The 26584-nt window shown below is 42.6% G+C and overlaps 1 protein-coding gene across 4 annotated transcripts in view; it reads left to right on the plus strand.

Moving 5' to 3' along the window:
* Positions 1 to 347: 347 nt before the first annotated feature.
* The window catches only part of ACSM1 (acyl-CoA synthetase medium chain family member 1), a 64251-nt gene continuing 38014 nt past the window's right edge, over positions 348 to 26584 (plus strand). Inside the window, exons 1-2 of one of the 4 annotated variants that reach the window (XM_019987976.2) lie at positions 348 to 505; positions 13600 to 13803. In XM_019987976.2, the coding sequence (XP_019843535.2) occupies positions 13612 to 13803 (192 nt within the window). In that variant the 5' untranslated portion in view covers positions 348 to 505; positions 13600 to 13611. Of the gene's footprint in view, positions 506 to 8161; positions 8181 to 13560; positions 13804 to 26584 lie in introns of those variants that run through there. The other 3 variants (XM_019987977.2, XM_019987978.2, XM_070779758.1) reach the window with 3 other exon arrangements.

Here is a 26584-nt window from a genome sequence, read left to right on the forward strand (position 1 = left end):
ATCACAATTATATCATATATATATATATATATATATATATATATGGGATATATATTTCCCTTCCATCTTGAGCCTTACTCCTCCTGCCCCTAACCAAGCACAGGTTTAACTACTAGGTAATGCTGCCACCTGGCTCTCACTTAAATAAGAACACTGGGGACATAAGACTGGGAAAGGGGAGCAGGTTATCCACAGAGAACTTGTGAAAGTGCTCCATTTGGCTTTATTTGTTCATTCAAACCACAAGGCAGGCCCACAATAATTGGAAATTACGTTATATAGTTTGTTTTTCTAACTGGCTTTCTCTCCATGAGGGCTGTCACACTTGAGAATCTCCTCCCCCTTTTGAATCATTTCATTCCTGCCAACTTCTCCACCCCAGCTGTAGTCAGGAACCAATTTCTGTTGTCTAAACACAGAGAGAACTGAACTTCTAATCAGAAGAGAACTGAACTTGCAACGTCCCCATCCAAGACATAACCAAGCGTTTCCTAGACAGTACCAGGTAAGGGACCGCTTCTTTGCGTGTATGTATCTGTGTGTGTTTGTCTGCCACGGGGCAGTGAAGTATATATAGAGCCCGGAACGTGAAATCTAAAGCCCCAGTTTCAATTCTAGCAATGCCACTTACAGACCTGGGGCGAGTCTCTTCTCTGACACTTCATTTCCTTTGTTGCAAAGTGAGGATGGTGAAACTGAGAGAAAGGGATCAGAGGGAATACGTGGTATGCCCAGCACCATGACTGGTGTACTGGTGATTGATTTAATGTCAGATATCTGAATGTGGTAGGCAGTGGGAGGAGGGTGCCAACAGGAGTAAAAAAGACCTAGAAGTTAAAACATTGAGAAAAAAGCTCCATTATGTGAAAGTTTGTTCAAATCACTTAAGGTGAATGCCTTTTATTAACAACATATTTTCTATATATCTAACTTGGTAGGGATTGGCTTCAGTATTTTCTGGGAGTTAGAAGACACCTCAACACTTATTAAGCCCTTATTCTGTATCAGACACAGCACTGAGAAATTGATTATATTGATTATCTCACTAATCCTTACGAAAGCATAGTGAGTATTTTTACTCACTGTACACAGTATTATTACTATGCCCTCCAAGTCTGGAGACATAAACGATGGCCGAGATCATGTACCTGGTACCAAGTGGAGCCAAACCTGGCTCTGTAATGCTGGGATCCTCTGTAATGCACTAAAAATGTTGCCTTTTTAAAAACAAATAGCTTTTTCAGTCCAAATGCTTGTGAAATCAAAGTTCTGTTGTAAGAACTCATCAAGGCACTCTGAACAAGTCATATGAGGTTAAATTTCATTTTAACTGAATTACCTCTTTAAAGACCTCATTTTAACTGGATTACCTCTTTTAAGATTCTGTCTTATATATAGTCACACGCTGAGGCACTGAGTGTTAGGACTTGAACACATAAATTTTGAGGGGGCACAATTCAGCCCATATTAAAGAGTTAATTTCCCCATTATTTCTCTTTCTGTTGTCTTGGTTTTAGCCACTTATTAAGGGGTTTTATGGATTGTCCTTGAGTATTTTAAGGACAATCCTGTGGTCATGTAAACACCTGTGTATAAAATTAGCAACTGAGTCTGGTGTTCTTGCTCCAGTGGGTTCATGCATGTGAAGAGAGGTATGTGTTGGGAAAAAATGGAAAGAAGAGCAGGATTTTAGAACTATCTCTGCTAATAAATTTGCCTTGCAACTTCACGGAAATCCATATCTGTCTTGGAATCTGGCCCTATGGCAAAGATTTTAAGCTCAGTTCAGTTCAGTCACTCAGTCATGTCCGACTCTTTGCGACTCCATGAATCGCAGCACGCCAGGCCTCCCTGTCCATCACCAACTCCTGGAGTTCACCCAAACTCATGTCCATCAAGTCAGTGATGCCATCCAGCCATCTCATCCTCTGTTGTCCCCTTTTCCTCCTGCCCCCAATCCCTCCCAGCACCAGAGTCTTTTCCAATGAGTCAACTCTTCGCATGAGGTAGCCAAAGTATTGAAGTTTCAGCTTTAGCATCAGTCCTTCCAAAGAACACCCAGAACTGATCTCCTTTAGAATGGACTGGTTGAATCTCCTTGCAGTCCAAGAGACTCTCAAGTGTCTTCTCCAACACCACAGTTCAAAAGCATCAATTCTTAACAGTCCAACTCTCACATCCATACATGACCACTGAAAAAACCATAGCCTTGACTAGATGGACCTTTGTTGCAAAGTAATGTCTCTGCTTTTTAATATGCTATCTAGGTTGGTCATAACTGTCCTTCCAAGGAGTAAGTGTCTTTTAATTTCATGGCTGCAATCACCATCTGCAGTGATTTTGGAGCCCCCAAAAATAAAGTCTAGAGTGTCAACAAATACTAGATAGGTAGAATCAGTGGAGAAGCAGATAGCTGTGGCAAAATAAAGAGTGATGGAAACTATGTTGAATTGAAGAAGGTTTCATTTAAATGAAGCAGGCAATTTTCAGGCTTCCCAGGTGGCTCAGTGGGTAGAATCCACCTACAATGCAGGCAACACAGAAGATCCTCTGGAGGAGGGTATGACAATGCACTCCAGTATTATTGCCTGAAGAATCCCACGGACAGTGGAGCCTGGCAGGCTACAGTGCATAGGGTCTCAAAGAGTTGGATATGAGTGAAATGACTTAGCATGCACACAGACAATTTTCAGCTCCTGCCAGTTGATGCCAGGTTGAAATAAAAGTTTTCCAGGCCTTCTAAGTTTTCAAGAGAAATCTTCAATTCATGTTTTAAGGGAAATCTCTCTGTGTTTACATATTGGCAATTCAAATTATTTTTCTCCAAAGGGTGAGAGTCAAACATCTGGGTCAGTTGACATCTTTGGGTCTTTCTTCGCTTAAGTGTTCTGTAAAACAAAAGACAGTGTTGTTTAAAAAACAAAGGGGAAAAAAGAGTGTTATTGAGGCAGTACAAGTGTGGAGTAGAAAAGAATTTCTAGATACAGAGTACTGCACTCAGGAGTGAGTTTATTAAGGACAAAGATAAAGTGGGCACTGCGAGCACAGTGGGCCAACAACTCCTAACAGACTAGGGAGAGTCAACAGTTTCCGTGGGTTAGTAGCCAATTTTTATGCCTCAAAACAAAACCAAAAAATTCCTGCTGGAAGGTTGGTATAGATGATTGGTTAGGGCACTATAAAGTGAACACTGGGGTGGGTATTTTTGCCTAATATAAGTCAAGAAGCCTGCTGGTGATGATCAGGGGGGCTTTGGCAATGTTACAAAGGGGCTCAGTCAGCTTTGGACATGACCTTGGTTCTGGGCTCCACTTCCGTGGCCTTGGTACACAGCCTCACACTTGTGGCCTGGGGACAGGACTCAACATTCCCTGCTCTTCTTATCAGTAAGACAAGTCTTCAGCCCCGTAACACTCTGCTCATGTCTAAGTAGCTGCCATCCAACTCTCAGGTTATAAGGACACAGGTCATTGGGAAAGAGATGGAGACCATCTCTGGCTTCTTCCTGCTGGACAGGGGCTTCATGGGGTCCCAGGGAGATAAGAGTCCATGGAATGACAAAGCAGCTTGTTCCAGGGTAGTCCATGTGCCAACCAGCTGATATCCTTCTGGAGATTTATTTGTATTCTAGAAGAAACAAACTTTATAAGAAAATTAGAGATACATGTCCCAAAGATTAATAGAAATAGAAAGGCTGCCAAGGGGCCTAAAAGAGAGGATAATCAGGAACACCAGGACAAGACATCGGCCTGGGATGTCAGTGTTTCTGTAGGATGAGGAGATGCAAGAATTGGGGTTCATGAACATATTTTCTTGAAAATGTCTATCTGAAAGCCTGTCCCGCCAGTTTTTCCCAGAGTATAGAATGCCTTATTTTTAATTTCTACCCTGAACTCCTTTCAGAGGGTGGTGAAGCTCAGCGGCTCCAGTGGCTCCTAATTTAATCTTTGTAGAGGCAGATGGCAAGTGCCAGTTTCCAGTCAGCAGGGCCCTTCATGGCTGTAAATTTGATCCTTGGTTTGGGGGCCTTTTAAGATTATTTCATCCCACAGTGATAGGAATGCTCATTCCCAGGTCTAGTGAAGATTTTTCTAATAGGTCACTTAATATGCTATTGTTGGACCTGACCATGAAAATAGTAAAAGATCTGGCCAATACCTGCCTTACTAGTAGTCTCTTATAGTCCAGGAAAACATTCCCTCTTGTTGATTCTTCCCATATCTAGAGCTACATTATTATAATCATTGATCTCATATGAAACTATATATCATTTTGTTAAAGACTCAGTCACACATTTGATAATGTAAGAGATGACAATTTTGTGTAAGAGACAGCAGTTTTCTGTAACAGGCAGTATAGCAAACAATATAGGTAGCAGTAATAGTAAGTTTACAATTAAAAATTTAAGAACTTTTATCAGATGCAGTCCAGTATATCCCAGGTTGTCTGATTTAGTGTGTTAAATGACTATGGCCTGGTGTTAATCTCCTGGTTGTAGATCATGGAGCATCTGATCTTTACCCAAAGATTGATTATAAATTTAGGCTTCAGAAGCAAACTTAAAACATCTTTCTATTAATTCAATTAACTCTTGTAGCAGAATAACATCTTGTAGCAAGGGACTAACTGGGAAGTGAGTCTTAGTAAATACAGACCTTAATTAACAAAACTAGTACTTACCATTTACTGAAACATAATTTTTTGAAGTTACCCCCATTTTTATTAAACACAGCCAAAACTAATTAATTTTTAAAATAAATTTGGTCCATTGACTATAGATGCCATAGGCCTGTCATTTTGCTACAGTGGATTGTTTTCTCTTTTGGAGGTCCCCAAAATACTTTGAGATTTCTGTACATTCAAGAGACAGTCTTTTTATTTATCTAGTTTTTATTTATAGCCTACCTAGTAAGGCTGTTCAGAACCCAAGTGTCTCCAATTTCTGGAGGGATAAGGCAGAGAGAAAAGAAAAATGTTTTAATTTTACCCACAAGTATAAATTACCAAATTATTTTGAACCATAAGTAGCTTGAGGAGAAGAGCGTCTTTATATCTGAAAACAAAGATTAGAAGCCAAGTAATATGTCAGACAAAAAGTCATGAAACTTATAATTATATTTATTTATTTAAACCTATATAATTAATTTCTGTTCTTCTGTCCTTTCCTGATGGTTGAGGATGATAGTGACAGTGATAGTTTTAAGACGTCTGTGAAACTTTTATTCAGACTTGCATGATTTGTTCAGTGAAGTGGATGCCTTGATCACTGGAGATTGTAAAACATATACCTTAGTGGAAGACACATTTTAAACATTTTTTTTTCTCCGTTGTGAGAACATCAACTTTGCAGCCAGGAAAGGCTTTACCCCATTAAATGAAAAAAATAAGGTTTATCAAGAGCCAGGAAAAGTCAAGCAGCCATTTTGGACTCCCCATGACTCTGACTATTTGACTTACAGCCATTGTTTATCCATTTTAAATTCCCTGATTTAGGAGCAGATGAGGGGTTAATTTTTGTAGAAGCAGAATGAGCTTTGTCTATGTGTGCCATAACCTTCAGAGATCATTGTGAAGTAATGTTTATTTTATCACAGTAACAATGTTTTAAAAAATAAATCACTTAAAGGCAAAGACCTTCACACAGTCCATTATCAAAAGCAGCATTCCAAGAAAAGTTTGTCTTTTAACAAGGACAGAAAGCCAAATTCCAGTTTGGTACCAGCTTATATTCACTGTGAAACAAAATTTATTCATTTAGCTAAAGTAATAATAAAAGATTTCAAAGGCAATTTAATGTCTTAAGAAACTTGTACCATGCACAAAACTCTCTTCTTGGGGTCCATGTCCCAAAAAATCTTTTTTTCACTTTCATTTCCATCATTTTATTTGCCCATTCAGAGAACCTATAAGTCAAAATGTATAAGTTTGCCACCTATAAATCAAACTTATTTCCTTTTCCCTTAATAAAATGTAATTCCATTCCTTATACATTTTTTAATTAAAAACACACATCCTGCTTTCCTTCAGCAACCATAAACTGTCCTTTATAACAGCATTCTGTAGATTTGAAAACATAAATCACCCAAAGCTCTTATCTTATTTGCATTTTCTTAAAAGTTCCTTTACAGTGTGTTCTTAAGATGTTGTTGTTGTTCAGTTGCTCAGTCATGTCTGACTCTTTGCAATCCCATTGACTGCAGCACACCAGGCCTCCCTGTCCTTCACCATCTCCTGGAGTTTGCCCAAGTTCATGTTCATTGAATCAGTGATGCTGTTCTTAAGATACGCCTATGTTAATTAGGTTAACAAATATTAATACCAGTTAATAGTGAACTTTTTCCTAGTTCATGTGAACCATTTCTCTTTTATTTAGAGCTGTTTGATTTGTAAGTGCTTACTTTTCTTCAGTCCAATTGAATTAGAGCTCATTTACAAATTAACCTTAGCAATATTACCCAAAGACAGAGACACACACTGAGACATACATATATGTCTAAACAGACACAGATCTCACAGTTTTCTGCTTAAGATTTAAAATGTCTCTTTGCCTCTTTTTTCCTTGGCTTGAAGTTCTACTAGTTAACAAGGCTGACGTCTCAGGCAGAGCAGGCTTTGTATCTCAAGGACATGGTAGGACTTAACTTCAGAATTTTTCCTAGGCATATTTTTGCTTCTCTCAGGATTGACGCTCCAAAAAGAAACAGGTTTCAACAAGCCAGTTTTGTCTAATTGCATGTTCAAAAAGAACAAATCTTGATATTTCAAAAAGATTTCATTTTAACCAGTTTTATCCAGAATCTAAAGAATATCATGGCCATCTTGTGTCAAAAATGTCATCCTCCTTTTTGTAGTAATAATTTCAGAGCTAAAATATAGATCAAATGGTGCTCAAATTGGTTCTGATGACAGAAGCAAACTGACTGATAAAATATCATCCTAGTAGGGATTGTTCCTTTGGGGAGATGGGGTCTTTGTTTGGTCAGAAGAATATGAAGGAGTAAAGGAATTTGAAGGAATGGGGGAAATTTCTTCCCTCCCCCTGCTACCCCCTGCAAGAGACAGGAGGAGTTAGAAGGGGATTCTTTACAATTTTTGGAGTTTTTTTTCCTTTTCAGGTTTATGATTATGGGAGAAAGTCATGGGGTAGGACATCTGATGGAGGGAGAGACATAGGAGGACAGGGGATAAGGTGACAACAGAAAGGTATATGTAGCATGAGTCCCTTAGATCCAAACTCTGACTGAGTGCCATGCTGCTGCTGCTGCTGCTAAGTCGCTTCAGTCGTGTCCGACTCTGTGCGACCCCATAGACGGCAGCCCACCAGGCTCCCCCGTCCCTGGGATTCTCCAGGCAAGAACACTGGAGTGGGTTGCCATTTCCTTCTCCAATGCAGGAAAGTGAAAAGTGAAAGTGAAGTCGCTCAGTCGTGTCTGACTCTTCGCGACCCCATGGACTGCAGCCTACCAGGCTCCTCCATCCATGGGATTTTCCAGGCAAGAGGACTGGGACTGAGTGCCATAGGGAACAATAAAAGAGATCATGTAATTTACTGTGCCATTAACAGGCCATTTTTCTTGGTTCCCCAATATGTAGGTTGGCATTAGGTAATTGGGTGGGGCACTATAGGGTGAGCACTAGGGTACACATTTTTGGCTAATATGGGTCAGGAAGCCTAATGGTGATGATCACGGGGGCTTTTGGAAACATTACAAACGGGCTCAGTTTGCTTCTGAGGTGACCTTAATTCTGGGCTCTGCCTCTGTGGTACCTGTTGCTTCTTGCACCTGTGGCCTGGGGACAGGACTCAACAAGTATTGTTGACTGACAGACACCAAAAAGGAAGGGGACATACTTTAGTTCACATTGCCCAAGGATCCACACTGACAAACTCTTCAAGATGAAGCTTTCATATATCTATCCTCTTGTTGACTTAAAAAATTGTCACAACCTAAAAGCTGAGTGTTATGTTTCATTTGGTGGAAAATTTTAGCACTTCAGCCCAGAAGACAGCATCTCAAGTGACCCTGAGGGAACTGCTCCTGGAATCAAAGTCTTAAATTTTCCCACCAAATAAAACATAACTGTTGACTTTTAGGTTGTGAATATTTTTTTTATGTTGACAGTTATGGTGACTGCAAAGAAGGGACCCTGACCAAATTCTTCTTCTCCACCTGAACCCTGGGAGTATCCAGAGCCTTGGTAGCAGCAGAGGCCCGTTGTGCCCAACCACTTTCTTGAGGAGTCCAGACAAATTTGAATGAGTGTCTCCTGGTTCTAGGATCTCCTGTTTATTGGTTGATGATCCTAAGTTTTATTCGGTGGGAGAAGAGGTTATCCTTGAAACTTGGTTTTAAGAAGAGGTACCTGGGTTGCTCAGTCTAGATATTGAGTGGGTTATCCTCAGTCAAAAGACTGGGAAGATTTTACTCAGTTTAGGTGCTTAGTGGGTTATCTTCAGTGTAGAATGCACTGGGGAGATTTTGTTTGAGGTTATCCTCAGTGTAAAAGGTACTGGGAAGACTCAATTTGGATACTGAGTGGTTGGCTATCCTCAGTTAGAGACTGAGAGGAAGACTTAGCTTAAACATTGAGTAAGGTGGGACGGAGTTATTAGGGGGAAGATGGACCTGTCATTTTTCCTTTTATTGGCTACCTTAATAAAGTTTTTTGAAATAAAACTGAAATCTTATGAGTGCTTCTGAGCTCCGAAGAAGGACTCTCTCCTCCTGGCTGGCAATGTCTTTCTCAGGGGACTGAGAAACCTGCAGAAGTGGTAGAGGAGAGACCTCATACAGCCCACCTTATCCCTATAGGGAAACCTAGTCATGTAATTAACAAACTGCCCAACCAAGGATGCACATAAGAATTGGCCATTCTGTGACCTGAGCACCTGTGCAAGTCTTACAGTCCAATGGGAGACCGGAGACATGTAAGATGGGGCTGAAACAACTCTGGGGCAAAATCAGAGAAGTGGCACTCCCAAGAAGCATATGCTGGCCCAGCACACAGTCATCATCGCAATTTTATCTCAACAAACTGACTTCAATATGGAAAATAAAAGTTTCAAAATAAAAGAAAAGGAACAACAGATTGCCAGCCTCCAGCTAACATCCCAGCTGGGTAAATGTACATACAAAAATTATAAGTATTTACTTAAGTGGAAATTGAAGGGAAATCTCACCCTAAAAATTGAAGAGGCTCTTTCATTGCTTACACAGTTAAGTTACATTAAGGTTAAAAGCTAGCTTAGTAAATATATCTTTTCAGACTTTAAACAAAGGCCTTCAGGAGGAAACTTGGGTTTTGAGATGTAAATGTTCTACCTGTTCTTCCTAGGACATTCTGTGTTGGTGTGTTTTGTTTGTTCATGTTTTTAAAAACTTGGTCTGTTAGGTAGTTAGAATAGGAAAAAGGAGTCCAAGATGGTGGTGGCTAAAAGACAAAGAAAGGAAAAAATCCACAAAAATGGAACAGAAGAAAATCTGAGGACCAGAGTGAGAACCTCAGGTGAAACCAACAGCCCTCCTGGCTAGCCCAACTTACACAGGGCACGTTCAGGGGGGGGAGAAAAAACGTATAAAAAGAGGAGCCAAAATTGAGCCTCTCTTCTTTTGGGTCTGCCTACCCTCATGCCTCAAGGATGTATTTTCCTTTGCTTGCCAAATAAAACTGAGCTTTAACTGAGCTGTGACACTGGTCCACAGTTTCAAATCTTTGCTGTGGTGAGATGGAACTGAAGAAATTACACTCCCCTGACATGGCCTTTGCTATTTTTCTGGTTTCTCTGGTGGCTCAGACAGTAAAGAATCTGCCTGAAATGCAGGAGACCAGGTTCAGTCCCTGGGTGAGAAAGATCCCCTGGAGAAGGAAATGGCTACCCTCTCCAGTATTCTTGCCTGGGGAATTCCATGGACAGAGAAGCCTGGTGGGCTACAGTCCATGGAATTGCAAAGAATTGGACGTGACTGATCGAGTAACACAATACAGTACTGTTTTTGAGAGTAAATTCTCCAAATTTGGGCTTCCCTGATACCTCACTTGGTAAAGAATCCACCTGCAGTGCAGAAGACTCCATTCAATTCCTTGGTTGGGAAGATCCCCTGGAAAAGGGATAGGCTATCCACTCCAGTATTCTTGGGCTTCCCTTGTGGCTCAGCTGGTAAAGAATCTGCCTGCAGTGCAGGAGACCTGGGTTCAATCCCTAGGTTGGGAAGATCCCCTGGAGAAGTGAAAAGCTACCCATTCCAGTATTCTGGCCTCTAGAATTCCATGGACTGTATAATCCATGGGGTTTCAAAAAGTCAACTGAACAACTTTCACTTTCTCCAAATTTAGGTTACATCCTCCCCACTCTCTTATGGGGAAGGCTCTTGCATATCTATGGTTTGAATCACTATTAATTTACCAGCTGAGCCACAATGGAGCCCCAAATAGGGGAACTAGACAACAAGTGAAATTGAAAGTCACTGAGTCATGTCTGACTCTTTGTGACCCCATGGACCCATGGAATTCTCCAGGCCAGAATACTGGAGTGGGTAGCCTTTCCCTTCTCCAGGGGATTGTCCCAATCCAGGGATCAAACCCAGGTCTCCTGCATTACAGGCAGATTCACAGGCAGATTTGGGCTTTCCTACTATCTCAGTTTGTAAGGAATCTGCCTGCAATGCAGGAGAGTTTGGTTAGATTCCTGGGTCAGGAAAATCCCCTGGAGAATGAATTGTCAACCCACCCCAGTTTCTGGCCTGGAGAATCACATGGACAGAAAAGCCTGCTAGGCTACAGCCCATGGGGTCACAAGAGTTGGACATGACTGAGAGACTAAACCACCACCATTGATTTATATTTTATTGATACAATGAAACTTTAAAATAAATGTAAATAAGATAAGAGCTTTGAGGTAAACTCTTTTCTATTTTAGAAAAATCTATTTAAAATAATCTTTCCAGATATTTGGTAACTTAAAATTCTAAAGTTGGGCTAATTTAAGTTAAATGATAAAAGTTTATTGAATAACTAGATAATTTCATTAATGAGATACTGAGATATAAATTAGTAAAGAAAAAAACTAAAAGTATTTAGGAATATTAATGAAAATGCTTGATGTCACTCCAAGATGTTTTCTATAAGAAAACAAGTGCTTTTAGAAATTATCACTGCTGTTTATGCTCAACAATCTATAGAATGCCAATGTAAAAAACAGTTCATAATTACTTACTTCTTATCTTTTACTAAAAATTAAGGTTTTAAGAGTTGAAATTTCTAATTTAAATATGCAGTTAAAGCTATTAGAAATAATACAGTAACATTTTAGTATACAGTAGGACATAAAATGTGTGTTTTCAGTAAAGAAGGTATGAGGAATAAAATTGCATTTTATTGAGAAAAAAGAAAGAATGAGCTTGTTGATTTTATTTGTATAAGAAATGAGACTAGATACAGAAAGTGATGAGAAACTGTGAAAAGCAAACCTGAGGAGGAAAAAGTTTTATGCATAGTCAAGGTTCACTAAATTTAGATTGACGTTAACTAAATGGATTTGGCTAAGTAAGCTAATAAGAAACTGGAATTTGATTTCTCTTTTACTTTGGTTAAGTAAATAAGCATTGTTTCAGTGACCTATGATCCTGTTGTGTTTTAAATCTTTGTTCACATTTCTAACAAACATCTCAAATATCAAAATCTAACTAAAGCTCTTTAGCTTCCTGCTGACTCTGGGATGCTTTGAAGAAAAATCTCTGGGACATCTCAGAGAAGAATGTTAAACTAAGTTTATTTGGCATTCAGAAGATTTGGCAAGTGATTGAAGGTTAACTTTACCTTGCTTCCTTTAATTAACAATAGTCTTCTGATGTTCAGTCTATCTATCCTTTGTTGCAAAACTTTAACCTGGTCCCTCCTTTCACTTCCTTGGAGCATTTCTCTCAGAGTCATTGAGATGCTGTCTCCTGGGATTGAAGTCCTAAAAATTCCCACTGAATAAAACATAACTATCAACTTTTAGTTTGTGACTATTTTTTAAGTCAATACTCTTCTCTGTAGGCAGTAGCAGGGTTCTGAAGGCAGCACCAAAATTAATTGGGGCTAGGTTATTACACGGAGAAGGCACTGGCAACCCACTCCAGTACTCTTGCCTGGAAACTCCCATGGACGGTGGAGCCTGGTGGGCTACAGTCCATGGGGTCGCTAAGAGTCGGACACGACTGAGCGACTTCACTTTCACCTTTCACTTTCATGCATTGGAGAAGGAAATGGCAACCCACTCAAGTCTAAACAGATTGAAAATGGAGTCATGTTTTATTGATTTCTTTCATGAGTCTATCATCAAACAGTATTATCTTGTTGCTGTAACTGAGGGGGAGAGGGCTTAATTATTTGCAGGGATAAACTGCTTAAACCTCAAAGCTATTTGTGAAGTGGCTTTCTGCTCATATAACAGAAGTTCTTGCTTAAGCCAATTTCCACCATCAAACTTCGAAAAGTATCCTAGTAAATGAGCATTTTATCCCCATGTCAGAAGCATTTGTTGGATCTGGAGTGGCAAAAAATTTTTATTTCATAGGTCAAATGATGGATTGATAATAGGTACCTGAATGCTGTCCTGGGGAAGACCTTGAGGCCAGATCCCTGTTTAGTAGGGAGAGTGCTGTGATATTAGCCTCTTCTGTCTGAGTGTGGTGGTGCATATTTGTCAGTATTCTTATAATATCAAGTAAGAGAAACGCAATCTCAGACAGGAAAAATTGTTGGTACATAGAATTCAGGACAGGATATTAACAAGAGAGGGATAGAGATGTAGACATGCCTCAGGAGCAATAGTTATGAACCAGAGACTTGCATGCCTCCAAGATTCTCTCTACCCCTTATTTCCATGTCCCTGAAAATTTACAAATTTTCTTCTCTTATGCAGAGCAGTTATCTCCACATTACAGGAATTATAGCCACTGACAATTTCCAAAGTGTATATTTTCATGGCTTCCACTAAGGCTTTGGTAACACACACACACACACACAATTTTGGAGAGGGATTATGATTAGCCCAGTTTGTATATATATATATATATATATATATATATATATATCATGGGAAATGATCGACCAATCAAATTTGGATGCAGTGGGATCATCTAAAACTATGACAGTTTTCATGAGAACCACATATTTGGGCTCAGTAGGAAGAGATGTTTCCAGAGCAAGGATAGCATGACATACAGGACTTTGAAAATACTGTTTCTACCAAAAAAACCGTGGCCACATGGCTGGCTTCCATCCCTGGAGTTTAAAAAAGAAGGAGAAGACCCTCAGGAATATGTGCCTACCTCATCTAGTAGCTATAGCCCCTCCTCATAATTTTTGCCTTGTGATTCTTCATTTGGAAAGAGAAATTCCCAGCTAAGTCAGTTTAGCTATGCCTTCAAATTTCAGTGAGCTATTAGTTGTGCCCTCCAAATTCCAGTGAACTGAAACAAAGCTATTACTCTAGTAATTAGCCAGCAATGTGCCTTTATTTAGTGGAATGAATTTCTGCTCCAATGACCAACATATTAGCCATCTATTCTCAAGACAGGTAGTGACCTGAGAATTCTGTGTCTGTTTCCTGAGGACTGCTCCACTATGCAAAGGCTGATGAAGTTTCGGGTCCTCTGGGGCATCCACATGTCCTGCCCTGGCTTCCACCATGCCCCTCAGCACCTGCGCTGCCGATCTTTATCAGGAGCTGGAACCCTCAGATGGAATGACTATGACAGACCTGAGGAATTTAACTTTGCAAGTGATGTACTGGACCACTGGACTCAAATGGAGAAGGTAAGGAGGCCTCTGTGTTGTGTGCGAGAACAGGATTCACCTCCTTCTCCTAATAGGAAGAGGGGCACAGAACTAAAAGGGCTTCTGACTAAGTCTACAATTTTCATGGGAAAAGCTTATGTTTGGGGGTTCAGTTCTTAGCCTGGACACTTCCTCTATTCTCTAAGCCCCAGTGGCTTTATCTGTGAAAGGGGGATAATCTCACTTAAGAAACAAGATAGCAGGTGAAAGTATCTGGTACTCAGTCAGGTAATCATGACCAAGTGTCAAGTTCTAATCACAGGTCAGCAAGTTGATGTTGGTCTGAATTCTCATCTTCAACTAATGAGACTGGGAGTCTAACTAGAATTCATCTCATAAAGCAGGGGCTTGACTTTAGGTTACACCCAGAGGGAGGGTGTAACCTTGATTGTGTACATGAACATCTGACACATGTAACTAAATCATGTCTTCCTATGAGGATGGCAGGTATAGCTGGAGTCCTCCCTATCAACTACCTACTTGAACGTGGCTTTGGGGTATATCCAGAGAAACCCATCCCAGTGGTATCTGCAAAAAAAAAAAAAAATGCACATTATTGGTTTCTCTTTTCCCAAGAGAGGCACAGTGGTGACACTAGGAGTTGGGTAGACAATGGGGGGTGTTTCAGCTCAAAGTTCCTGCTGGCATTTTCCACATTGTGAAAGCCCACTCAACACTGTATTTGTTCAGAAGAAAGAATTTACCTGATATGGAGTCAAAGAGTTGATGTATTTTTAATTTACCATGAGCATACATTCATACTGAAAGGTTAAGGCTGCAAAGGTTAAGGCTACTGTGAGTGATGCCAAGATTCGTGATCTCCAGAGGAGAGGATTTCAATCCAGGGCTGGAGATGAGGCTTGATCACTCAGAACTTTCTGTGTAGCAAAGTTTTATTAAAGTATAAAAGAGATAGAGAAAGCTTATGGCATCGACATCAGAAGCGGGCAGAAAAGATACCCCCTTGCTAGACATTATGTACCTGTTAGCAAGCTGCTAATCTGATAAAAGAAATGCCTCAAGACAGAGAGTTGTGGTTACTGAGAGAGTTACTGAGATAGTTAAGGCCCCTCTCCCATAACATGCATTTTGAGATAGAATGGCAAAAGGGGAGTCATCTCCAGCCATAAAACAATTGACATGAATCTTGAAGAAAGGCAGATTTCCAAGCAAATACATAGTTTCATTAACATAGCTTAAAAAAACCATTTCCATAAGAAAAATGCATTTGTTTGCTGAGCCATTAGCAGCTCAAGGTTACCTTCAGACAGAGCCAAGTGTCCTCATGACAACACAGGATTAGAAGAGGAAAAAAGTCTGCCACTTACAGTTTATTTCCTCCTGTTGCTTGGGGAGCTCTGGCCTTCCTACCTGACTGTTAACCCTCTCAATATGTTAGTATTCAGAACTTATATGCCTTTTATGAGGACTTTTATCCTGCCTCCATCTTTTTCCTTTTTCTGAATTTCCAAAAAACTCCAAGGAAAATAGAGCCCTCACTTTTGGAGAGCCCTTTTTACTTATGTGCTATGCCAAGCACTTTGTGCTTATTATTCTGATAAAATGGACACTTTAATCATCCCCATTTTTGAGATGAGGAAACTGAGGCTACAATTGTTCAAAAACCTACAGAATTTGCTCATCTAATAAGTGGAGGAGCAGGATTTGTGTTCAGACTGTTTGATTCTATAAGCCACTCTTTAACCTGGTCTCATGAGATGATGATGTCAAAACATCTCTGCTTTCCCTTCCTTGTCTTTTAGCCACCGCCATTCTGAACTCCTTTTTTCTATTCTAACTACCTAACGTTCCCCCCTCAAGAGATGGGAGGCCCAATTCTTTGGGAATAGGGGCTTTGAGGTCTTTCTGGCTACTTCTTACTGAACTGGGACGGTGAGGGGCATTGGGCCTCCCCCTCTTGCTAGTCTCAGGCCTCAGAGTCCTTATAGTGGTGTCCATCTAAGGGTGAGTGTTATTTTCTGTGGTCACCTGTAATTTTATATATCCTTGCTTGAACTGGCACTGCACTTTGTAGTTTGTTGACCTGGGCAGAGACAAAACGGGTTAGACAATTGATAATATATGGAGCAATCATAAGCAGCATCAATATGGAATAACAAGGACTAGTAGGGGCATTAGCCAACTCCAAATTCCCTTCGCCAGGATAGCTCAAGTCCCTCCTTTTTCAGGGATCAGAAGATCTATCTCCTGTCTGTTTTGGAGTACAGCCCCTGCCAAGCTGTGTTGGCTCTTTAGAGCTGTCCTGAGAAATATCCACAGAAACTAGATTTGGGGGGTGTTCATTGGAATGGCACTCATTTGTTGTTCTGAATAGGTATCTGAGATCTCCTAGGGGCCCACGGGTGTACTGAGTGTCTTCCTCTGTTTTCTTCCACAGCCTGACTCATGAGTACTGAATCCAGGAGTCATGTCCTGGTACCTTGACCGGTGTGAGGGTAGAAAGTATTAACAGGGTAGGGGCCCTCCCACATGGGCTGGAGTTGAGCCTTTGGGGGCCCATCTTTCTAGATTTTAATTAGGGCTTGAGTCCCTAGAGCATATAGTGGTGACCCCTTAGAATCTTTTGGGTACTGGTTCACACCCCACAAGCGTATATCCTGTTGGAATTGCCCAATGGCCATGGTATGAAACTGGAGGGTCTGAGACTCTGGGTCTAGGAAGAGATCATTGACATAAACAAAAGGTCTCCCATCAATTCAGTTCAGTCGCTCAGTCATGTCCGACTCTTTGCAACCCCATGAATTTGCTCAGTCGTGTCCGACTCTTTGCGACCCCATGAATCATAGCATGCCAGGCCTCCCTGTCCATCACCAACTCCCGGAGTTCACTCAAACTTTCGTCCATCGAGTCGGTGATGCCATCCAGCCATCTCATCCTCTGTCGTCCCCTTTTCCTCCTGCCCCCAATCCCTCCCAGCATCAGAGTCTTTTCCAATGAGTCAACTCTTTGCATGAGGTGGCCAAAGTATTGGAGTTTCAGCTTCAGCATCAGTCCTTCCAATGAACACTCAGGACTGATCTCCTTTAGAATGGACTGGTTGGATCTCCTTGCAGTCCAAGGGACTCTCAGGAGTCTTCTCCAACACCACAATTCAAAAGCATCAATTCTTCAGTGCTCAGTTTTCTTCACAGTCCAACTCTCACATCATATAGCATCTCATAAGGACTAAGACCAACCTGTTCCTTAGGGGCAATACAGGTGCAGAGGAGAGCTATTGGTAAAGCCTCCTTCCATCCAAGAGAGGTCTCCTGGGTTATCTGTTTTATCCCTGATTTTAAGAATTGGGTGGCTCTTTATACTTTTCCTGAAGACTGAAACCTCCAAGCAGAATGGAGATAATAAGTAATGCCCAATGCTTTAGAGACCCCTAAGGTGCTTTTGAACTGTGGTGTTGGAGAAGACTCTTGAGAGTCCCTTGGACTGCAAGAAGATCCAACCAGTCCATCCTAAAGGAGATCAGTCCTGAGTGTTCATTGGAAGGACTGATGCTGAAGCTGAAACTCCAGTACTTTGGCCACCTCATGCAAAGAGTTGACTCATTGGAAAAGACCCTGATGCTGGGAGCGATTGGGGGCAGGAGGAGAAGGGGATGATGGAGGATGAGATGGCTGGATGGCATCACTGACTCGATGGACATGAGTTTGCATGAACTCCGGGAGTTGGTGATGGACAGGGAGGCCTGGCATGCTGTGATTCATGGCGTCGCAAAGAGTTGGACATGACTGAGCGACTGAACTGAACTGAACTGAGTGACCTTAGAAGTAAATGATGTCCCATCATCACTTTGTAATGACCTGAGCAGACCAAATCTTGGAAGATTTCATGCAGCAGTTTTTTTTGTTTGTTTTGTTTTTACCACCTCCTCAGCCTTCTTGGTCCAGGCGGGAAAGCCTTCAATCCATCCTGTGAATGTATCTATCGTGACTAATAGGTATTTATACCCTTGAGAAACTGGCATCTGGGTGAAGTCCATCTGCCAGTCCTCTCCTGGGTAAGTCCCACATCGTTGGACAGGCTGGGCCAGCTGGGGTCTTTGAGCTCCTTGTGAAGTGAAGTTGCTCAGTCGTGTCCGACTCTTTGTGACCCCATGGACTGTAGCCTATCAGGGTCCTCTGTCCACAGGATTCTCCAGGCAAGAATACTGGAGTGGGTTGCCATTTCCTTCTCCAGGGGATCTTCCCAACCCAGGGATCGAACCCAGGTCTCCTGCATTGCAGGCGGGCGCTGTATCGTCTGAGCCACCAGGAGCTCCTTGAAGGTTGTTTAAATGGCAAGTGGGACAAGAGGAGACCACTTGCCTTATAGTCATTTGGAGGTCTGTTCCTCTGAAAGCCCTTTCTAGTAATCTTTGGAGGGCCTTTTCCCCTAAATGAGTGGTGGCATGTAAGGCATTAACCAACTTCCACTGGAGTTTCCCAGGCAGAAAAAGGAGTCCCTCCTTTTGGAACCACCCCATATGATCTTGAAAGCCCTCATTCTTAGCTTTAAGAGTCTCACCTTCAGTATATGAAGGAGTTTCTGGCAAATTAGTCTGTAGAACTAAGGTGGCAACCCCTATTAGGTCATTGTTCTGTAATGCTGCTCTCTTAGCTGCCTGATCAGCTGCTTGGTTCCCTCGTGCCATTTCTGTGCTCCCTTTTTGGTGTCCTTAACAGTGGGAGACAGAAACCTCAGTGGGCAGATGGACTGCCTCCAAGAGTCTAAGGATTTGATCACCATATTTCACTGGGGACCCTCGGGTGGTGAAATGGCCCCTTTCTTTCCAAATAGCAGCATGTACATGTAGCACCAGAAAGGCAGACTTGGAGTCAGTGTAAATGGCTACCCTCTTTCCTTTTCCCAGCTCTAAAGCTTGAGTCAGGGCTATGAGCTCAGCTAATTGGGCTGAAGTACCTGGTGGCAAAGGCTTAGCCGCTATGGTCTCAAAATTGGAGACTACTGCATATTCAGCTCTTCTTTTTCCATCCAAGACAAAGCTGCTTCCATCAGTGTACCGGATTTCCTCAAGATTGGTCAGAGGATCTTCCAACAATCCTTCTTGGGGTTTTGTCTTGTGGTCCAAGGTTTCTAGGCAAGAATGAAAGGGGAGAGAGCCCTCGGGGGTAGGCAGGAGAGTGGCTGGGTTAAGAATCTCACAAGGGGATATAAGTGAGGCCTGGATTTTCCATCAGCACTACTTGATACCTGAGGATTCTTTGATCAGACATCCACAAATGGCCTCTCCCATTTAGGAGTTGTTTCACTTGGTGGCTGGTAAAAAATTAGTTTGCACCCAAAAGAGAGTTTTAAAGCATCTTCTATCAGGATTGCAATAGCTGTAAGATTTCTAAGGCAGGGAGGCCAGCCTCAGGTGGTTGGGTTTAGCGTCTTGGATAAGTGAGCTACAGGCTGGGGCTCAGATCCCAACCTTTGAGTTAACACTCCCAAGGCTATTCTCTCTTTTTCGTGGGCATAAAGTTGGAATGCTCTTTCTGGGTCTGGCAACATCAAGGCGGGTGCTTGAGTTAAGGCTTGTTTCAGTGTAGCCTCTGCCTTCTTTTGAGGAGTTCCCCACATCAGTGGGATTGAATCATCCTGTCCCTTTAAGCTTTCATATAAGGGCTGGGCAATTAGACCATATGTTGGGTGTCCAGATTCTACAATACCCAGTTAGCCCCAGGAAAGCTCTCAATTGTTTTTGAGTCATGGGGGAGGGCAACTGGAGGATTCCTTGTACCAGATCAGAGGACAGCCTCCTGGACCCATGTGTAATCTGAACTCCCAGGTAAGTGATCTTTGTCTCGATCATCTGTGCCTTCGCATGGGAGACTTTATATCCCCTCTCTGCCAAAAAGCTTAGAACCTGAATTGCACGTTGTTGGGCATTTTTTTCATCTGGAGAGCAGATTAGTAGGTCATCTACATATCGAGAAGGAAATGACAGAGGATGAGCTGGTTAGGTGGCATCACCGACTCAATGGACATGGGTTTGGGTAGACTCCGGCAGTTGGTGATGGACAGGGAGGCCTGGCGTGCTGCAATTCATGGGGTCTCAAAGAGTCGGACATGACTGAGTGACCGAACTGAACTGAACTGAACTACATATTGTACTATTTTCCCATTAGATTCCAGGTCCAGATCTAGGAGATCCCAGCTAAGGGCCTGTCCAAATAGGTGGGGGCTATCTCTGAACCCCTGAGGTAATACTGTCCAAGTCATCTGTTGGTGTCTTTCTTCTGCGGCCTCCCACTCAAAGACAAAAAGATATTGGGATTCTTTAGCCAGTGGTGCAAAAGAATGCATCTTTGAGATCCAAGACTGTAAACCACTTGGCACTGGGTGGGATTTTCCCCCAAGATTACATAGGGATTGGGTACTGTGAGATGTAGGGGGACTACAGCTTCACTTATGATCCATCCAGAGATCATGAACCATTCACCAGATTCCATCCTTTTTCCTTACTGAGAGGATTGGGGCATTACACGGTGAATTGGTGGGAACCAATAGCCCACAAGCAAGGAATTTATTTATTAAAGTAGTCCCTCCCAAGCCTCTCTTCTGAGGGGATATTGTTTCCAGTTAGGAAACCGAGTGGCATCTCAGAGGACAATGATGACCAGTTCAGCTTAGTGGGCTCTTCCAGGAGTCCCCTGGTCCCGCACCTGGGGTTTAATTTTGACCTCCCAGAGTTTTTAGTCCCTCTCTATTGGAGAGGGTGTAATGGGTTCTTCAGTAGTAACCAGAAGCTGTAGGGCTCTAGGGGCTGAAAAGCCTCCCGTCACAAAGGTGGTCCCCAGTTTAGTGAGTATATCTCTTCCCAGTAAGGAAGTAGGATACTTGGGGACCACCAGAAACTGGTGGGAAAATAGTTGTCGATCCCAGCAACAAAGAAGCACTTGGGTGAATCTTTTAGTAGTTGTTTTTCCTGTAGCACCCAAAATGGTACAAGTTTGGGAGAAGAAGGCTCCAGAGTAGGTGATCAAGACAGAGTAGGTAGCCCCCGTGTCAACCAAAAAATTCTCGGACCTACCTGCCACATCCAGTTGCACCCTTGGCTCCAGACCCATGACGGTTATGTGCAACAGGCTGGCTGGCTGGAGAGGGCTGCTTCAGTCCTGTTGAACCATCATGAGGGAAGGCTTGGCTCTTGACCTTGAGGCTCTTGGGTCCCAAGGGCAGAGTGCTGCCCGATGTCCCAGCTAATGGCATTTATAGCAAGCCATTTTAGGAGACTTGTCATGGTTTGGACACTCTTTGGCTCAATGTCCCGCCTGTCTACAAATTAGGCATTTGCTCGTGCCTTGTCCTTCAAGGACTCGGGGTTTGCCATACGGCTTCCCTGGAAGGCGGCCAGCATCTGGGCATGCCTTGTCTCTTTCCTTTTCTCCCTTTCCTGGGCCTTGGCCTCCTTCTCCTGTTCTCTGTTACAAAAGGTATTGGGGGCTTTTGTAACAAGCAATCTCATCAAAAGAAGAAGCAGGGTCCTGCTGCTGTAGTTGTTGTAACTTTATTCTGATATCTGATGCATATTGGGACAGGAATTTGTCCTTTAAAACCACCTGTCCCTCCTAAGAGTCTAAGTCCAGATTGGTCAAATTTTGGAGGGCCTATTTTGGACTTTCCAGAAAGGCAGTGGGGTTCTCACTGGGCTCCTGAGTTACTGCTGAGACTGGGCACAGTCCCACAAGTAATAAGCTTCCTTCTATTTCCATGGGTGGACTTCCTTAGGGGTGAGTCTTTCTGAAGCTTATCCTACCCAGTACTGTTGCAACCTAAGAGTCAGGCGCCCCGGGTCAGGGTGCAGATCCCCAGGCAGGCTGAGGCATGAGAGCCTCCTGGAGATTGAATCTCTGGACAGGTTGAGGTATGTCAGCCCAATTCCCAAGAATTGGGTCCCTGGGCAAGTCGAGGCGTGACAACCTTCTGGGACCCCTGGACTGGCAGATCCCTGAGCAGGTTGAGGCGTGACAAACTTTTGAGGACCAGATCCCTAGGCAGGTCAAGGCAGGTCAAGGCAGTCCATGAATGGAGTTGGGCGTCCCCAAGGTCTCCAGCATGATCAGTGCTGGATAGGATTAAGGAGTTGTAATTTTAACTCATTGCCAGTTTGGTCACTGTAGATGGGAACAGATATCAAGATGTAAAGCAATCCAAGCCTGTGCCCTGAGACTGGGAACCTGGTGAAGTGGACATAAGCCTTATCCTCTTACTGCTCTAAAGGATTGTAAGTCACTGATTTCCTCCCCTAGTTCTCCATAAGAGCAGGTTAGGGTGACTCCAATGGTAAACATTTCATTGTCCTAGGCCCACTTTAGGTAATAACAGAAGCAATGACAAAGGAGTGGGTTATCTGGCCCTGTTAGGGGCATTAAAGTGTTTTAATAATAGGCTGGATGGAGCAATGTTGCCTACAAGGGGGCAGGGTCCTGGTTGTAGGAGTTAGTAAGTGTCTCAAGAACAAATTGGTAAGAGACAATAGATCAGATGTTCTATAAAAGTGAAGACGAGATTTGACTCTGGGGTATGTTTGTAACCTTCAGAGAAGGGTGCTAAGGGTTTTGGCCCAAGCAGCCTGCAGGGCCAACTCCTAAAGGGGCAAATATTATCCCCAGAAACCAATTGCCTTTGAAGGGATGCCAACTGATGGACTTCTAGCAGACACTGTGTGCCTGTTGCCTGCCCTAGTGGGTTCACTGAGAGATACTGATGCTGCACATGTTGTAGGAAACATGGAAGATGAAGGCCTGAATATCTAAAGGGATTGGATACTACACAGTATTTCCCTCCCAAGGGTCAGCTGTTTTCTGATTGTCCCTCCAGAAGATTGTAGAGGCAACATTGGGGGCCTGGACGGGGCTCAGGAAAAGAGCGTGAAACAGGAGGGAAGGGGGCAGGGCACAACTTTTGAAAGAATGACACAGCACAAAGCCTTAACATAAACCGATTAAAATCAGTTGACAAGAGGACAAGTCAGATTCAAGGAAACATTAATCTCTGACCTGTAAGCTAAGTGACACACCCAGATGTGACAGGACTGCTCCAAGGCACTGTCAAAAAGACAGAGGAGTAGGTGGTTCTCCAGTGGTTGAAATGATCCTCCCACTCCTTAGCATATGAATTCACCACCCTACTTGCAAAACCTAGCCAGACCACATTCCATGGCCTAAGTCCATGGCCTAAGCCCTTGCCCTCTGCAATGGCCCACACCCTGCAGAGTGTACTTCTCTCTGAATCCTAGCAAATCCACATCTTACCTATCACTGTGTCTCACACTGAATTTTTGCAATGAGACATCAGAGCCTGAACTTCAGTAGGTCCTGAAGCTAGGCATCATGGGTTTTGGCTGGGCTCAAGTCCCAGGAGAGGGGAGCTGAAGGACAGTAGGAAAAAGCAGTGGGCAAAACGTGCCAAGGAATCCCCTTCATAGCCTGCCAGAAAATCTGCTAAATACCTGACCTGTGCTCAGAGTTTTCATTGGCCTGGTCCTTGGCACAAAGATTAAGGACAGAAGAACCCCCACCAATTTGGGCAACAGCAAGAGTTGGACTGTGAAGAAGGCTGAGCACCGAAGAATTGATGCTTTTGAACTGTGGTGTTGGAGAAGACTCTTGAGAGTCCCTTGGACTGCAAGGAGATCCAACCAGTCCATTCTAGAGGAGATCAGCCCTAGGTGTTCTTTGGAAGGAATGATGCTGAAGCTGAAACTCCAGTACTTTGGCCACCTCATGAGAAGAGTTGACTCATTGGAAAAGACTCTGATGCTGGGAGGGATTGGGGGCAGGAGGAGAAGGGGACGACAGAGGATGAGATGGCTGGATGGCATTACTGACTCAATGGATGTGAGTTTGAGTGAACTCCGGGAGATGGTGATGGACAAGGAGGCCTGGTGTGCTGCGATTCATGGGGTCACAAAGAGTCGGACACGACTGAGCGACTGAACTGAACTGAACTCAACTGGGGCTCAGCAGATAGTGCCTTTGGGACATACCGAGGACTAACCTCTCCAGAGTCCCTCAGTTGTGCCCACTGCCACTCGCCTGTTTGTCGGGTGTTTGAGGAAACAAGAAACGAGAGATTGTAAAGGAATTAAAATTTCATCAGGCATATGTCCCTCCAGCCATAAGAGAGAGGACCTCCTAACTAAACCGGAGGTCTTCTCGAACCTGAGACTGAGCCGCGTGAGCTTTCTGCTGAGTTAGTTTTTCACTGTCCCAGTTTCCAGCACGATGGGCTTCTTGTCACTTCCCCTGCACTGGGTTTTCTTCGTGTTCTGCTTCCACCGTGGGAGCTTTTGCTGAGTCGGACTCCTGCTGTGCTTGGCCTCCTCCTTGCGGGGGCCATGCTGAGGTTGTTTCAGCCAAGTTAAATCGGAGTCAAGGCAACATAAATGTGTGGGGAGCATGTAATTTCCTCAGTTCTGTCTCATCACAACAAAAATTTGAAGCGACGGATATTAAAGCCCTCAGCACGTCACAGCTCTTGGACAGGTCATGTTACAGCTCTCAGCTCTTGGACAGATCGTATTATAGCTCTTGGACAGATCAATGTTACAGCTCCGTGTAACAGTTCAGTTTTATTTAGAAAATATAAGGAAAATACATCTTCAAGGTGTGAGGGCATGCCGAACCAAAAGATGCGAAGAGAGAGAGAGAGGGAGAAAGAGAGACAGAGAGGGCGTGCAAGCATGGGAGAGAGACCCCCTGCCTTTTGACTCCTCTTTTTATGTTTTCTCCTCCCCTCCCAGGTCTGCCCTATGTAAACTGGGCTAGCCAGGACTGCTTTTTGTTCTACCTGGCGTCCTCACTCTTGTCCTTGGGCCTTCCTTTGTTCTATTTTTGTGGGCTTTTCCCTTCCTTGTCTTTTAGCCACCACCATTCTGGACTCCTTTTTCCTATTCTAACTACCTAACACTTAGTTAACATCAATCTAAATTTCATTAATTCTTGACTATGTGTAAAGCTTTTTTCTCAGGGCTCTCTTCATAATCTCTCATCCCTTTTTGTATCCAGCTTGTCTCTCCTTTTTCATCCAAGTAAAATTAACCAGCTCAATTTTTCTTTTTCCTCACTAAATTGTAATTCCAGTTTTCATATCTTCTTTATTGAAAACTTATCTTTCCTACCGTATTCTGAAAGGTTACAGTATCATTTCTAATAGCCTTAATTTCAAATATAAATTAGAATGCTGAACTCTTAAAACCTTAATTTTAGTAAAACTAAGAAGCAATTATGCACTGTCTTTACATTGGCATTTTATAAATTAGTGAGCTTAAACATCAGTAATAATTTTTGAAACATTTCTTTTTTATAGAAAACATCTTAGGTAATACCATTTTCATTAATATTTTCAAACACCTTTAATTTTTCTATCTAGTAATTGTCTCAGTATTTTTTAAATAAACTTTCATCACATGGCTTAAATTGGCACAGCTTTAGAATCTTGTTACCAAACAACTGGAAAGATCATTTTAAGTAAATATTTCTAAAATATGATTACTTTAAAACTTTTATCTATAAGTTTTTAATCTCATTTACATTTACCTTGAATCTTCATCATGTCCAGTTATTTTCTTGCAAGAGATTAGTAATGTATTTATTAAACCTAGGTAACATAGAGTATTATACTTAATTTTGATGACTCCTGGTGATTTAGTTGCTAAGTTGTGTCCAACTCTTGTGACCCCTGTCAGGCTCCTATGTCCATGGAATTCTCCAGGCAAAAATACTGGAATGGGTTGCAGATTCTTTACTGACTGAGCTACAAGGGAAGCCCATGACATCAATATTAATTTAGATCCACAAACTTAAACATTAATATCACGTATCAGGTTAACAGTGAATATTTTCCAGTTTACCTGAACCTGAAAGTCATCTTGGCCAGTTTTCTTTAAATGTAGTGATTTTTATTAAAATTAATAAGAGTTCTTTATAAATTCAATTCTAATGATACCTTTTAGAAGTAGAGATATCTCATACATATAATGTGTATATAAACATAAGCAAATTGGAGATCTCATTGCTTTGTTGCAGGAAGGGGTATACATTCTAGGGCCGGAAACTGGGCTCTTGTCTAACACCCGGAAATGAATTGTCCAAGGAGACACATGTGCTGACAAAGCAAGAGATTTTATTGGGAAAGGGCACCCGAGTGGAGAGCAGTAGGGTAAGGGAACCCAGGAGAACAGCTCTGTCACATGGCTTGCAGTCTCGGGTTTTATGGTGATGGGATTAGTTTCTGGGTAATATTTAGCCAATCATTCTGACTTAGAGTCCTTCCTGGTGGTACATGCCTTGTTTAGCCAAGATGGATGCCAGAGAGAAGGATTCTGGGAGGTGGTCAGACAAGTGGTGTCTCCTTTTGACCTTTTCCAAACTTTTCCAGTTGGTGGAGGGTTATTAGTTCTGTGTTCCTTACTAGGACCTCCTGTCATAAAACAACTCATGCAAATGGTTACTATAGTGCCTGGCTAGGGTGGGTGGTTTCGATCAGTGTGCTTCCCCTAACAGCTTTACTAAAAGCTTAAATATGAACCCGAGAACCCATTTTGATTCCTGGGTCTGCAAGATCTGCTGGAGAAGGGATAGGCTACCCACTGCAGTATTCTTGGCCTTCCTTCATGGCTCAGCTGGTAAAGAGTCCACCTGCAATGCAGGAGTCCTGGGTTCTATCCCTGGGTTGGGAAGATCCCCTGGAGAAAGGAAGGGCTACCCACTCCATTATTCAGGCCTGGAGAATTCCTTGGACTGCATAGTCCATGGAG

This window comes from Bos indicus, chromosome 25 (genome assembly GCF_029378745.1).
Source record: "Bos indicus isolate NIAB-ARS_2022 breed Sahiwal x Tharparkar chromosome 25, NIAB-ARS_B.indTharparkar_mat_pri_1.0, whole genome shotgun sequence".
NCBI lineage: Eukaryota > Metazoa > Chordata > Mammalia > Artiodactyla > Bovidae > Bos > Bos indicus.